This window comes from Emydura macquarii, unplaced genomic scaffold, assembly GCF_026122565.2.
Source record: "Emydura macquarii macquarii isolate MOO-44397 ecotype Brisbane River unplaced genomic scaffold, CSIRO-AGI_Emac_v2 contig_2825, whole genome shotgun sequence".
Taxonomy (NCBI): Eukaryota; Metazoa; Chordata; order Testudines; family Chelidae; genus Emydura; species Emydura macquarii.
The window spans coordinates 2,087,260-2,100,231 of NW_027132962.1; the positions used below are offsets into that span (position 1 = coordinate 2,087,260).

At 40.6% G+C, this 12,972-nt stretch overlaps 1 protein-coding gene across 1 annotated transcript in view; it reads left to right on the forward strand.

Moving 5' to 3' along the window:
- Nucleotides 1–3,673: 3,673 nt before the first annotated feature.
- Nucleotides 3,674–12,972, forward strand: part of DROSHA (drosha ribonuclease III) — a 94,125-nt gene continuing 84,826 nt past the window's right edge. The window contains exons 1-4 of the mRNA XM_067567944.1: nt 3,674–4,527; nt 8,832–8,924; nt 9,932–10,163; nt 11,006–11,147. Coding sequence (XP_067424045.1) covers nt 3,674–4,527; nt 8,832–8,924; nt 9,932–10,163; nt 11,006–11,147 — 1,321 coding nt within the window. The remainder of the gene's footprint in view (nt 4,528–8,831; nt 8,925–9,931; nt 10,164–11,005; nt 11,148–12,972) is intronic.

A 12,972-nucleotide genomic window follows, 5' to 3' on the forward strand; every position in this document is an offset into this window, starting at 1 on the left:
GCTTGGAAACAACTTGTACAGTCTCCATTATTCCATAACTTTTCATTTTCAAATCCATGCTTTGTTATCTGCGAGAAGATTAAGTTATGATAGTGAATCTGAGAACATCAGTTCCATGAGAGATGTGGGTAAATTTAGGACTACAGTCAGAGACAGATGGTTAATATAGTCCTTCCTTAGAATGTTTATTTCTTCTGATGTGACAATCCCTCCTCAGAAATATCAGCAGTGGACTGCTCCAAGGCACTATTGTAGAGAGGCCTGTGCTCTAAATTGTCCAAAGTAACAAAAGTCCAGCTCAATCCATTACATACAATTGTTGATAAAAGTCAACAAAGAATTAAAGACAGACTGGATTAGTCCAAACAGAAAGGTCTGTTGATACCACCCACATATTGTGTTAAGATCATGACTGGAAAACAGGAGAAGTGTGAGACTGGAAAGTAGGCCTAATTGGTGAACAAAATTATGAGGGAATGAACTATTCTGCACATCTCTCATTTTGGGGCCCTTTAAAAATGAGATTTTTGCAGGGGAGGTCATAGCATCAGGTGTAAGCACATGGACTGGAAGGAGCAAAAAATACCATCCTGGTTACCACGTCACCATCTCCTGAGGCCCTGGGATCCACCATGGCACTACTAGACCTTTGTTGTCCTGCTCCTAAAAGATGTTTTTATCACATTGGGCCAGACAGAGGGACCCAGTGACTTCACCACCTCTACCATCTAAGGCTACGGCTACACTGACGGTGGCAAAGTCGACGCTGTCAGATCGATTTCTCTGGATCGACTGAGTGGTCAGTGAAGACCCGCTAAGTCGATCCAGAAATCGACGTACTAAGACCACCTTCACAAGTGGCGTAGCGCTGTGTCGATGGGAATGCGGTTCCTGTCGGCACAGTGCAGTGAAGACGACGTGCAGAAGAGGAGCAGAGAAGTCGACGGGAGTTACGCAAGTTTTTTTGCGTAGCTTGCGTAACTCCCATCGACTGCTGCCAAATCTCAGAGGTAAGTGTAGACAGGATCTCTGTTCTGAACCACACCTGGAATTTGAGACCTTGGTTCCAGATGACATCATCTCCCTCATGTGTCCTTTTTTTCTCTTCTTTCCTGTCTTTCTCCTTTTGCCTCCGCCTAATAAAAATCTGACTTGGCTGCCCAAGATTGCATCCTTTGCAACACTGTTGTGAGCCCAGGACCAGAGAAGCAGCTAAAAACAATATCCTAAACAGCTCAACGCTGGTACAAATTTGCTAGATCTCAGAGCAGGTGATAAGATTGTGTGCTGTACCTGTGTTTCTCTAACAGCGAGGTTGCGAGTGAAAGAGAGATAGCAGGGTCAGACTAACAACAACAGCTCAAGCCCATCTCAACTAAGCTCTTCTCTTTTCCTCAAAAAAGGTCAGTAATTACCATCTTTAATATCATCAGAAAGACTTTCACATGGAAGGGTTTCCTTATAAAAATTCAATATCTTTAAAGGGAAATGGAATATGGAATACTGTTGAAATAAAAGCAGTACTTAATGCTTTCATATGTCGAATGCTCAATTGTTTTTTCCCTTCTGTTTCTGTATCTTTAATAAAAGCTTATAAAGTTTTTTTTTTAATGGTGGTTGTTGCCATAGAACTAGGCATGCTGAGGTCTCTGTACGAGGTTAACCAACTAAAATGTCAAGACATCCTTTGCCACTTTTTACCCAGTTACATTCAGCTGAAGAGCAAAATAATCCCTTCCAAGAGCTGGACAGTAGATGTTGCCTACAAGAGTCTGCTCTCTTTATACATCGCCTTGCATCCTCAGATGTCAATGAGAAAACTACATCAGCAAAACATCAATCAGTATCCAATGTTGGATCTAAGGAAAAAAAAAATGTCGGGTGGTATGGGCCCAATCCTGAACTACTGAAATCAAGAGTTTTGTCATTCCCCTCAATGGAGGCAGGAGCAGACTGTCACTGGCTCTCACTGATCCTCCACTTTCCAAGATCTTCATATTGATTATTATTTCCATAAAACTTGCCTAAATCCCTAATCCAGTAATATGTGCTGCAAACACATTGCCTGAGCAGGGCCAAAGTTTGACACGTGTTTACCTGAACATTCATACACGCACCTGCACAACAGCCACTACGATGAAAAGCTTTCACATACCAAAATTCATTAATTTTTATAAGTCATAGAATCCATCAATTGTGACTGCTGCAATAATCATCCTATACAGATGCACAAGAGGTGGTCTCTCATATATGATTTTAAACCTTGAGCATAATGATTTCACTAACTTTTCCTATTATACCAAATCCCAGCTGCCTTATTATCAGACAAACAATGTACATATTACAAGAGACAATCTCAGTTTATACTCACTATTCTGGCCCTAGTCCTGTGAAGGTTTACACTATATTTAACTTTGTACACTGTAGGTAAGCCCATTGAAGTCAATGGGACTACTCACAGTGTATGAAGTTAAGCACGTGCATAAGTCTTCTGCAGAATCAGTGCCTTAGATAATACAGATTTTTCTCCCCTGCAGTGATTGCAACCAAAACTTTGCAGCATTGTAGTAGTATATGAGAACCAGACAGTGAAAGTGACTATTCAAACACTATTGTTCAATGTCAGGAAAAAATGAAATACATAAATGATACAAATAAATTCAATATTTAAATTTCTTTCAAGCTTGATATTCTAAGGGTAACATTAGGAGGTTTATTTTGGAGGTTTTTTTAAATAGGATGTTCAACTGAACAGCATTCCTCTAAAACAGAAACAAAACATAAGAGAACGCCCAGCATCTTAAAAAATAATTGGGATAATTTCGTATAATAGAGTGTGTAAAAACTAAAACGACTTGTGTCAGAGATACAAAGTCCTTCCTGAATCATAAAGGCTTTGTCAACCCTACAGATATAACTATACTTAGGAACCTGGATCCAACCCTCTTGTCTTCTAGTCCAATTACACACATGGTTCCAGTCGTTCTGGGCCATATCCCCATTTCACAATCAGGTGAAAGCTTGATCAGACCAAACTGAGAAATCAAGTTGAAGCCTTGATTTGTCCAGAGCTTTAGCCTGATTATTTAACATAGGTTGAGGTTCAGTGCTTCATTTATTAATTATTATTAGGGTTATGACAGTGTCCACAATATGCCTGGCAAATTCCAAAAATATACAGGCACAATCCTTTCATCCAAACAATTCACAAAGTAAGAAAAACAAGCAATGCATGAAGGATGAAGAAATAAAGAAAACATACAATGATTCTTAAGTAACTATTAACTACCCCACTTACCATTTACTTAGCCATATGCTCTACAAAGTGGATGCATGTTTGTAGCCAAATTCAGGAATAACCAAGGCATCATTAAGTTCCCATTAATTTCAATGGAATAAATGGGCCCAGAGAGCCAAAGGTATAATCAAGACTCCGTCACTGCACAACAATTAAACATGGAAGAGATTATTTTGCTCTTGAGCTGAATGTAACTGGGTAAAAAGCGGCAAAGGATGTCTTGACATTTTAGTTGGCGCGGGAACTTGAGACTGTATTCAAGAAGTTATCTTTGTTTCGGAAAGAGGCTTAAAAAGGGCAGCAAACAATCCAGCCCCTTCCCCATCTCCCAAAACACGTGGCATTGTACATATCTCTTCTTTTCCTAGGTGAAAGATGTCTTTCCATTCTGGACGAGGATGCCCACGGGGCCGAGGAGGACCTGGAGTAAGAACTTCAACACAAACCTTCAGGCCTCAAAACCTGAGACAGCTTCACCCTCAGCAGCCTTCAGTGCAGTACCAATATGACCAGCAAGTAGCCCCTCCGGCTACCTACTCAAGTCCTCCAGCCACAGGCTATGTGCCGCCCAGACTGGATTTTGTACCATATCCGTCCCTGGTACCCCCCTCAGCACAGAGTCCAATCAGCCAATGTCCCATGAGGCCGCCTTTCCCAAACCATCAAGTAAGGCAGAGTTTTCCAGTCCCTCCTTGTTTCCCTCCTGCTCCTCCACCAGTGCCAAATCCCAGTAATTCCCCAGTACCTGGGGCTCCTTCTGGACAAAACACTTTCCCCTACATGATGCCACCTCCTACAATGCCGCATCCCCCGCCTCCGCCAGTGATGCCACAGCAAGTTAATTATCAACCTGTCTACTCTACAGGTTATGCGCAGCAGTCTTTCCCACCTCCTAATTTTAATAGTTATCAACATAACTCAAACTCCTTTCAGAGCAGCAACAGCAATAGTAGCAGTAGCAGTAGCAGTCATTTCCGGCACGCAAGCCAATATCAAGTAGAAAAGGGTCAAAGTGAACGAAGGTCTCCAGAGAGGAGTAAGCACTATGATGAACACCGGCACCGCGAACATAGTCACGTCCATGGAGATCGACACCGGTCCAGTAGCCATGGGGATCGGCGGGATCGAGGCAGGAGTCCTGAAAGGAGAAGGCAAGAAAGCAGTCGGCACAGGCCAGATTATGACAGAGGAAGGACTCCATCTCGCCACCGAAGTTATGAACGTAGCAGGTAAATCAATGATCTGTGAATTTAGAGGGAGGGAGGGGGCCCAAACTATTGCCTGGAGAGGGAGAATGTTTGGTTTTGAGAACTGCCCTTTACTGCAGACACAGGCAGAGACTACTTCTCGGAGTCACCAACAGTTCTGGCCCAGCACTGAGTTGACTTGGTGTGCTGGGCTCGTGCACACAGGCTCCGATCCACTTGGATTTTCTTTAACTGCTCTAAGTCCTCGAGCACATTGTTGTCCAACCTGTTGGCCAGAACCTGGGTGTATTTGATGTCCTTGAGGTCCTCCTGCCTGCATGATGGTGATGACATGCACCACATCCTCTGTCAGCTCCCCAGATCTCTTGGTCAGGTCACTGTCTGCTTTCCTCTGCACCATGTGGGCATAGAGCTGGACCACACCCTTGATGGTGAAGGCAGTTTTCCACTGCCCGTTGATGTTTGTGTTGAGCGCTCAGAGGATGTGATGGAATTTCACGGTGATCACAGGAGACATGGTGGCTGACTACTTCACACTCAGAGAGAGTAACTGCCAGGAGTAGGAAATGCTCTGTGTTGATTATTACTAACTTATGTGTATAGAGCCAGCATTGGGCTAGGGGCTTTATAGGCTGATATGAAGACAAGGTCCATGCCCCAAGAATTTGAAATCTAAGGTTGTAATTCTGTAAAGAGAATTGCGATCCCTGCTCCCACTTAAAGCCTCATGAATATCAAGGGGGCTCTGCATGGAGACCTATGACTTCAGTGGGACTCCTAATGGACCTAAGGGTCTGCCTGTGTGGTTCTGTGCAGGATCACGACCTAGTTATCTAATATGTATACTCATGAAAGGGTGGGATGGGACTCAGCATAAAACGAGTGAATGAACAGAGCAGTTCTAACTTGTGTTGTCATTTTAGCTCTACTTTCACTGAGTGTCTTTGTGCCTGAAGTATGGATTAGATACCTACCTTTAGGCATCTATCTTTAAAAATTTGAGATTTTGTCTTAAGAAGTTTAACCCTTCTTTGCAATGTTATAGGCTTCTTGAGAGAAGTGTGTTTTATTGAGGAACTTGGAGAAGGAAAGGAGCTGTCAAAAATGGAACAATCATTTAAAATACTAATGTATTGGATCAAAGGAAACAGAATGTAACCAACATTCAAGTATTATGAAAATAAGGGATTATGGAATATCATGCGTATTGTTGGTGACTTTAGTATTCACTACAAAATTCTACAAACTAGATTTCAAGTTTAAAAGTTCAGTTTTACTCTGAAAAGCAGCCATGTTAAAAAGGCAGTTTTTTGCCCATAGATTCATAGATTTTTAAGGCTGCTCAGATCTGGTTTTCCTGTGTGTTTGTTGTCATATCTGTTCACTTTTAATGACTGTAGTGTTCGGTATTTTTATCTCGGTGGCGGAATGGAGCACACTGGCAAAAGGATGTCAAAAGTGCTTATTTATTACCTGAGATAGCATAAGAAAGACAGATAGGAGCGGGAGTCCTGTACCATACAGGAACTGCAGCTCCGGCACAAGCCTTAAGATGAAAAGTACAATGAAAGTACAATTAACCACAAGGATATAAAGTAGCAACTTATAGGCACAGGACTTATTATTATCATAAGCTGAGCAACCGCAGCAGCAGCTGCAGTTAGTGAACAGAGAAGTGAACCTTAAGCAAGGAAGAGACCTGCCAAGAGGATACCTACAGCAATATACTCCTGGGGGCCCATCGATGTAAGAAGCTAGCCTTATTTAAGCGTGTGCAGAGACGCTTATCACCAAGAACGAGGGAGACCCATACTTCGTTCTGATAAGCGGGTGACGTACGGGAACCGTCCTGGCCGAGGCATCCGCCGTGGCTTCCATGGAGTCTCGGGGAGTCTCAGCTTGGGAAGGCTCTCGGGGGATTGATATACCCTTTCCCCCCTCACCTTGCAGCAAGCCTTACCCAGTAATACATGACGTATATCTCAATCCCAGTAGGGATTGGGCCTTAACACTTAGTTGCTATTAGTTTATTGGTAGTTAGCTAGGGACCTTTTGGAATAAGGTGACGTTAGTTGTTTACTTCAAAGAGAACTCAGCCATAGTCTTACTTCTCCTTTATTATTACTAAAATAGGAACCTTTTAGCTTATTAAGCATTAGCAAATGTCTGTGGTCGTCTCAGGATGCTCCAGACCCCAAGGCACTTCCTCCTCTGGCCTAAGGTCGGGCAGAGGGCAGCGTCTGGGTTCTGCTCCTGAGAGGTCTTAACTCTAGCTTTTCTGGCTTAGCATTGCTTTTAGGGCCTTGCTCTTGTCAAACTATACTGATTTCGCGTTACAAAGTCTTGCGCGCCCTAACAATGACAAGAAAGGATTTTCCTGCTTTGATTTGTTTTTATCCAGTGCTCATCTGCATGGCTCACCAACAAATCAGATGGCACATGCCTTGCTTTGGAGATCATACACTCTAAAATTAGACAAAACACATCAAGGAAAGAGGAAGAGGGTCTTTGTGGAGAAGGGATAGGATAGTGTTTTGTTTGGCTGTGCATACTTCATAAGGTTACAAGATTTTTTTGGTGTGCACATGTTTAAATATAGATATATATATATATGTGGATATACATTAATCATTTTGATTCAAATTCCTGTTAGCCCTGCAGAGTCAACCCAGTTATGGTAGGAAGGATCTATCTAGTCCTTCTTATGCATCAACATGATTATTGACTAACTTTCAGTTAGTCATATCTGTACAGTCTGACAGCAATGAGGTAACATAAGTGTCGCTGATGGCCAAAATGAGCCTGCAAGAACCTTTTTCCTGATGGTGCTATGCAAGGAGAAAGGAGCTCAGATTGAGCTTATAGGACTAGCAGTTGCGGGGAAACATATTTTTATTCATAAAGGGAGTGCTGTACATTTGATCTGGAAATCATTGAGAAACAATAGACGTGGAATCCCACGATTTAATTTTTACATCTGCTTAGCTAATCTTCAACCTTTTGAAAGCCTGAAAATTGAAATACAACCCCCAAATTTGCCCTAGGCAGCCTTAAGATCTCTCAGGGTACGTCTTTACTGATGGTGGCAAATTTGTTGCCGTCAGATCGATCTATCCGGATCGATTGACTGGTCAGTAAAGACCCATTCAATCGATCCAGAAGTCGAAACATGAAAACCACCCCTCAAGTGACACAGCACAATGAAGATTCTGCGTAGAAGAGTTAATAAGTCGACGGGAGTTACGCATGCTACTCCTCGTAGCTTGCGTAACTCCCGTCGACTGCCACTGAATTTGAAGGTAAGTGTAGACCAGGCCTCAGTTTCTTCTAAGAATTGGCCCAAGACATTGTTTTTAAATGTTGTAACAACTGTGGCTTAGGTTGTATAATGGCAATTACAGTGTTGGAATTGTGACAGTAACTGGCTAATGACTGTGGATGGTCTGAGAAGTATCTGTGTAAACAACATTTCTCAGGGCAACAGAAAAAAAAAAAAACCTGAAGGAGCTTTTTCCTGCTCTTCTGGATCCGATTTTTTTTTTTTTTTTTTTTTTATTACTTCAACTGCATATTTCTTTAGAAAAGCATCTTGGAGAAAGAACTCTAAAATATTATTTTGTAAGCTGTCATGTAGACACACTGCTTGTAAAAGGTGCTACTTTGTGCTAGTGAGTGAAGGCCTCTAGCTACAGAACATCGGCAGTGAAAGTATTTAGTACTGCTTGTGTGTATGTAAATTTACTCCTGTGTAAGTGTTCACAGGATGGGGGTGATAGTCATTAGGCTGTGAAGAGAGCTCTCTTTTTGTTGGCTGTCTCAGTTTACATGAATGCACTTGTGAGGTGGCTGAGGGTCAGAGGGCTTGTATGAGAAATTTATTTGAATTATTGCTGTGATCCTGAAGTTATTATGTGTGGAATAGTTTCCTACTCGGGCTCTAAATGAAAGGGAATGATAGCAGCTAAAGTAAGCAGGTCTTCCATTTATAACAAAAAAAATGGCAGGCAGAATGGGACTGACTCTAATGGGGAACTGTAAAGGCAGTCTATAGTGAGTCTAAATTAATATGATATTGAGACAGATGTCCTTATGATGAAACCAGAGACGGTGGCTGGGGACTGTCTGGCATAAATTTCTTGAGGAATAGATTGATACCACAAAGCCTCCAGCTTTCATGAAATCTAATTGTTAGAACACACCATATACAACACCCCACTTACAATATTGCTGACATTTGACTTAAGACTGGTTCCGCGCTGTTTCAGGAACAGAATTTACAAAATTCACAATTTTCTGTTTAACCTGTTTGTTTTAAACTCTTAAAGGGAACGGGAGAGGGAAAGACATAGACATCGTGATAGTCGAAGATCACCATCTTCAGAGAGGTCCTACAAAAAAGATTACAAAAGAACTGGGAGGTAAGATGAGATATATGATCTTGAAAGTCTTATCAGGCTGTGTGTATCAATGTGTTCATATATGTGCCTCAGGCTCAGGATGGACATGTTTCAGACCTGTACTTTATATGAAAATGTCATGATTTTAAAGTTTGATATCTTAAGGCCCTACAAAACTAGAAACAGGAACTCTATATCATTGGACAGCGGGTGTGTCTGCTGCACAGTGGGAGCTCCTTAGCACTCACTGCTAGCCTATAAAAGGTACCAAGATCACAGAATTTAAAATCATGACATTGTTACGTGTGGGATGAGTGGTTTAGGTCATTTTAGAGGTCTTTATAGAGTCTGAGCTCTATATCGCTGGCCTCAGAATAATTTAATTATTGGCTTTTTAGGTGGAGGAATAAAAAAAATAGTTGCAATAGTTTTTTTAAAACTTCCTAAAATGCTACTAAGAAAGTTTTCATGTAACACACAAAGTGAATAGAGAATATATGATAATCTGATATGGTGGAAAAGAGATCTGTCAATATGAATAGTATAACCAATCTATATTCAAACTGATAAAACTTTGATGCTAGTCTTCCCTTCTCCTTCGCAAACAAAATATTTAATTTTTCATTCAGTTTGGCTGATTTGCTTCAAACCTTTAAAAAAAAACTAAACAAAAAAACACCTCCAAATCTCATTTGAGGTGAAAATAAGCATTTTAGCTAAAATGAGGGTTTTTTTAAAATTACAATATGGTCAAAATAGGCCTTAAAATTGTAAAGGGCTTTCAGCCTTTACTCCAGAGTTGCTGCTAAGTGACTCCATGTACTAGATTTGTACTAAAAGCTACTATTTAGTGTTGAAAGTTAATCCCCTTAAAGTAAAGAAATACCAAGTGAACTGTACTCTGTCATATGGTAAAATGGCCTATTGATTTGAAGCAAACTGTTAATTTCATATTATACCTATATCAATATTAAAAACCAAAAAACAACAACTTGTGATTACTTTTCTTTTTCTTCCTTACACTGAAGCCAATCCCCCAGTCGAGAGAGAAAGAGACCTCGATGGGAGGAGGACAGAGAGAGGTGGTCAGAGAATCAGAGCACCAGTAAAGAGAAAAGTTACACTGCTATTAAAGACAAAGAGCCAGAGGAGATCATTTCAGAAAAAAATGAGGAGGAAGATGAAGAATTGCTCAAACCTGTGTGGGTTCGTTGTACCCACTCAGAAAGCTACTATTCAAATGATCCTATGGATCAAGTGGTACGTCTATGAAGATTCCTTGATTATTATATACTATCCTTGTATAGAGTGATAACTACAGGCACCTTAACAGCTTTCCATTTTTGTTTTATTCAATGCTTAATGCTCCCCAATGTTTTCCCCTCTCATCCTCATTGTCTTTCAGTTATTTGTATTTTGGTAACATCGTTCTCCACCACTTTCTTCTCTGTTCATGCATGTTTCATTAGGCCATTGGTAGAAGAGGAAGGATATTTTCAATATTTCTGCTTCAGAGTAAAACTGATTCGACCATACAATCCACGGAAGGCATCAGAGAAGTTTTGTATAGGCTTCTATAGCTGCCAGTGGTGGTGATTTTTCAGTTTGTGCTTTCTTTTGGGGTGGTAGGGTGAAATCAAAATGCAGGCAGTCTATGGATGTGTTTGAGTGCACATATTTATAATAGTCTGCTTCAAATAGTAAGTGTTTATGTTCCGCCAACTATAGCAGAGTTCACTTGGCAATCTTGATTTTGAGTGTTAAAACTCAACAGTGAACATCCATAGTCTCCCTAGAATACACGTAGTCATAAATAGCCACTGTCTGCCTCCTGGAGCACATTCCAATAGCCACAGTGTACAATTGAATGGCGTTCTTTATCATCAGTTGGTGAAAAGATGCCTTTACATACATCCTGGTAATTTTATACAAAGTTCCCATGCTATACTGGATCATTTCTAAGAAATGTTTTTTGCTTTTATTTGTTTTTTCATTTGTTCAATCTGGAACGATGAAACCCCACTACATTTTTAAGACACTAATATTGCAAAGGCTCCTTGAATTGTCCATTAGTTTTGTTTTTGATCTGTTGTAATTATCAGGGGGACTCCACTGTGGTTGGAACAAGTCGGCTCCGAGATTTGTATGAAAGATTTGAGGAGGAGTTAGGAAAGCGACAAGCAAAGGCCAAAGCAGCCAGGCCTCCATGGGAGCCACCAAAGACCAAACTTGATGAAGATTTAGGTAAGTGCCATGTTGGTGAAGACCTGAAACCAAGTAATGAACAGTAACTGCATCCTTTATATCAGTTTGTGTTCTTTTATATGAAGACATGCTGGGCAGTGTTTTCAAAAGAGCTTAGCAACACCTACCTGTCTTCCCATTGAAATCAGCGGGAGTCTTACCATTGCCTTTAGTGGGAGTAGGTCAACACTGACTGCTTTTGAAAATCCCACCCATTGCTAATTAGCAGATAATTAATCTGCATGATATAGTGTTTGTCACTCCCCAGCTCAAGGCAAAGATTTAATAACAGAATGCTGTAATAAGGTTTCTTAATGCTCAGATGGTAATTATTTTTATAAAAGATATGATTATTCTTCGTCTGTTTAGCACCCAAAAACATGTTAGGCAACTCACAAATCAAATGAGACCTGATTTAAAGAGCTCACGGTCTAATTTAGAAACGATACAATGTTATGCTCTCTCAAACATGTAGAAAGAGAGGACGAGGGGAACAATCATAAATTCACATGGTGACTTAGGCTTGTTATGGTCCTGATCCTACATGATGATGAGATTTGCTGAGCACCCTGCACTCCCATCGTGGATCAGAGTCTCACTGCACAACTTGACGGTTTCATTATGTTCAGGAGTGCGGGTTTCAAAATATATTTTTACTGGTGTATTGATGGTATATAGGCTGAGGATTTTGTACTGCAGTATATTTGCTAACATATTAAATGTCATAACTAAAACTTAAATTATAGTTGTAAAGACAAACAAGCCCAAGTTCGTCCTTGAGGTATTATCTTTTTTGCATTTATTTACTTGGGACTCTATCCTCCTTCCTTTGCAGTTTTTGCATTTACTTCAGTAGGAGCACAACCCTTGCCTGTTGTTTATCGAACTTCCGTGATTCACAGTGTCTCTCTCAGTCCTTGGTGTTAATTAGTGAAGTTCACCTATATGTCAAGGCAGATTTAGGTTAATATTTTTTATTGAATTTTTATGTTTATGATGCGTAAACTACTGAGATGCTCAGAACTGAGCCCAGTCATCTTTATTGCATTTTCACATTGTTTTGCCACAAATATAGCATAATACAATTAATGAGATATTGGCAAAATAAAATTACATCCCGGGGGAGAGACAAAATATAGCTATGGATTTTTAAGTTAAAAAAAAAAATGTATTGGCTATTCTAAACCTAGTAAAATATACCTTTTGATCTGTGCCGTATATAAGGGGTGAATTTCACGCATGGGTGGAGGGCCCATTGAAAACCCTGTACATCTTTAGTCCCTGCAGTAGGAGAACAGTTTCATGAAGAGATATCTGCCTTCCCTGGGCACCATGGATGGTGCTGATGGCACTGAGGTGGGGGACAGGCCACTGAATTCATACTACTTGTATGCAGAATCAGTTGCCTAGAGGGCACAGAAAGGCTCCCACCACTGTGCCATTCTGTAGCCTGACCTCTAGGCAATTGACTCTGCATACAAGTTAGTCTTGCCCACTGCTTCTTGCAGCCATGGACACTTTCTGTTTACACTGTCCCAGGCTGACTCCTACAGCCTGTCTCCTTTGTAGGCTTGGAAGGATTCAGTTTTTTTTTTTTTTTTTTACAATGGTGATGGCTAATATCCACGTTTGACTTAGGCTTCTTTTTTAATTTTTAGCAATTTAATGTTTTCACAGTTGTGCCAAATTATGAGTTTTAAGCATTTGTTTGGTTATTTATTGATTTAAATTTTCAGAGTTGTAAAAAATAATGGGGGGGGGGGGTGTCAGAAAGTTGGGGGAGAGCAGATCGTTATTTAATTACCAGAGATGCTGAGATTCAAAA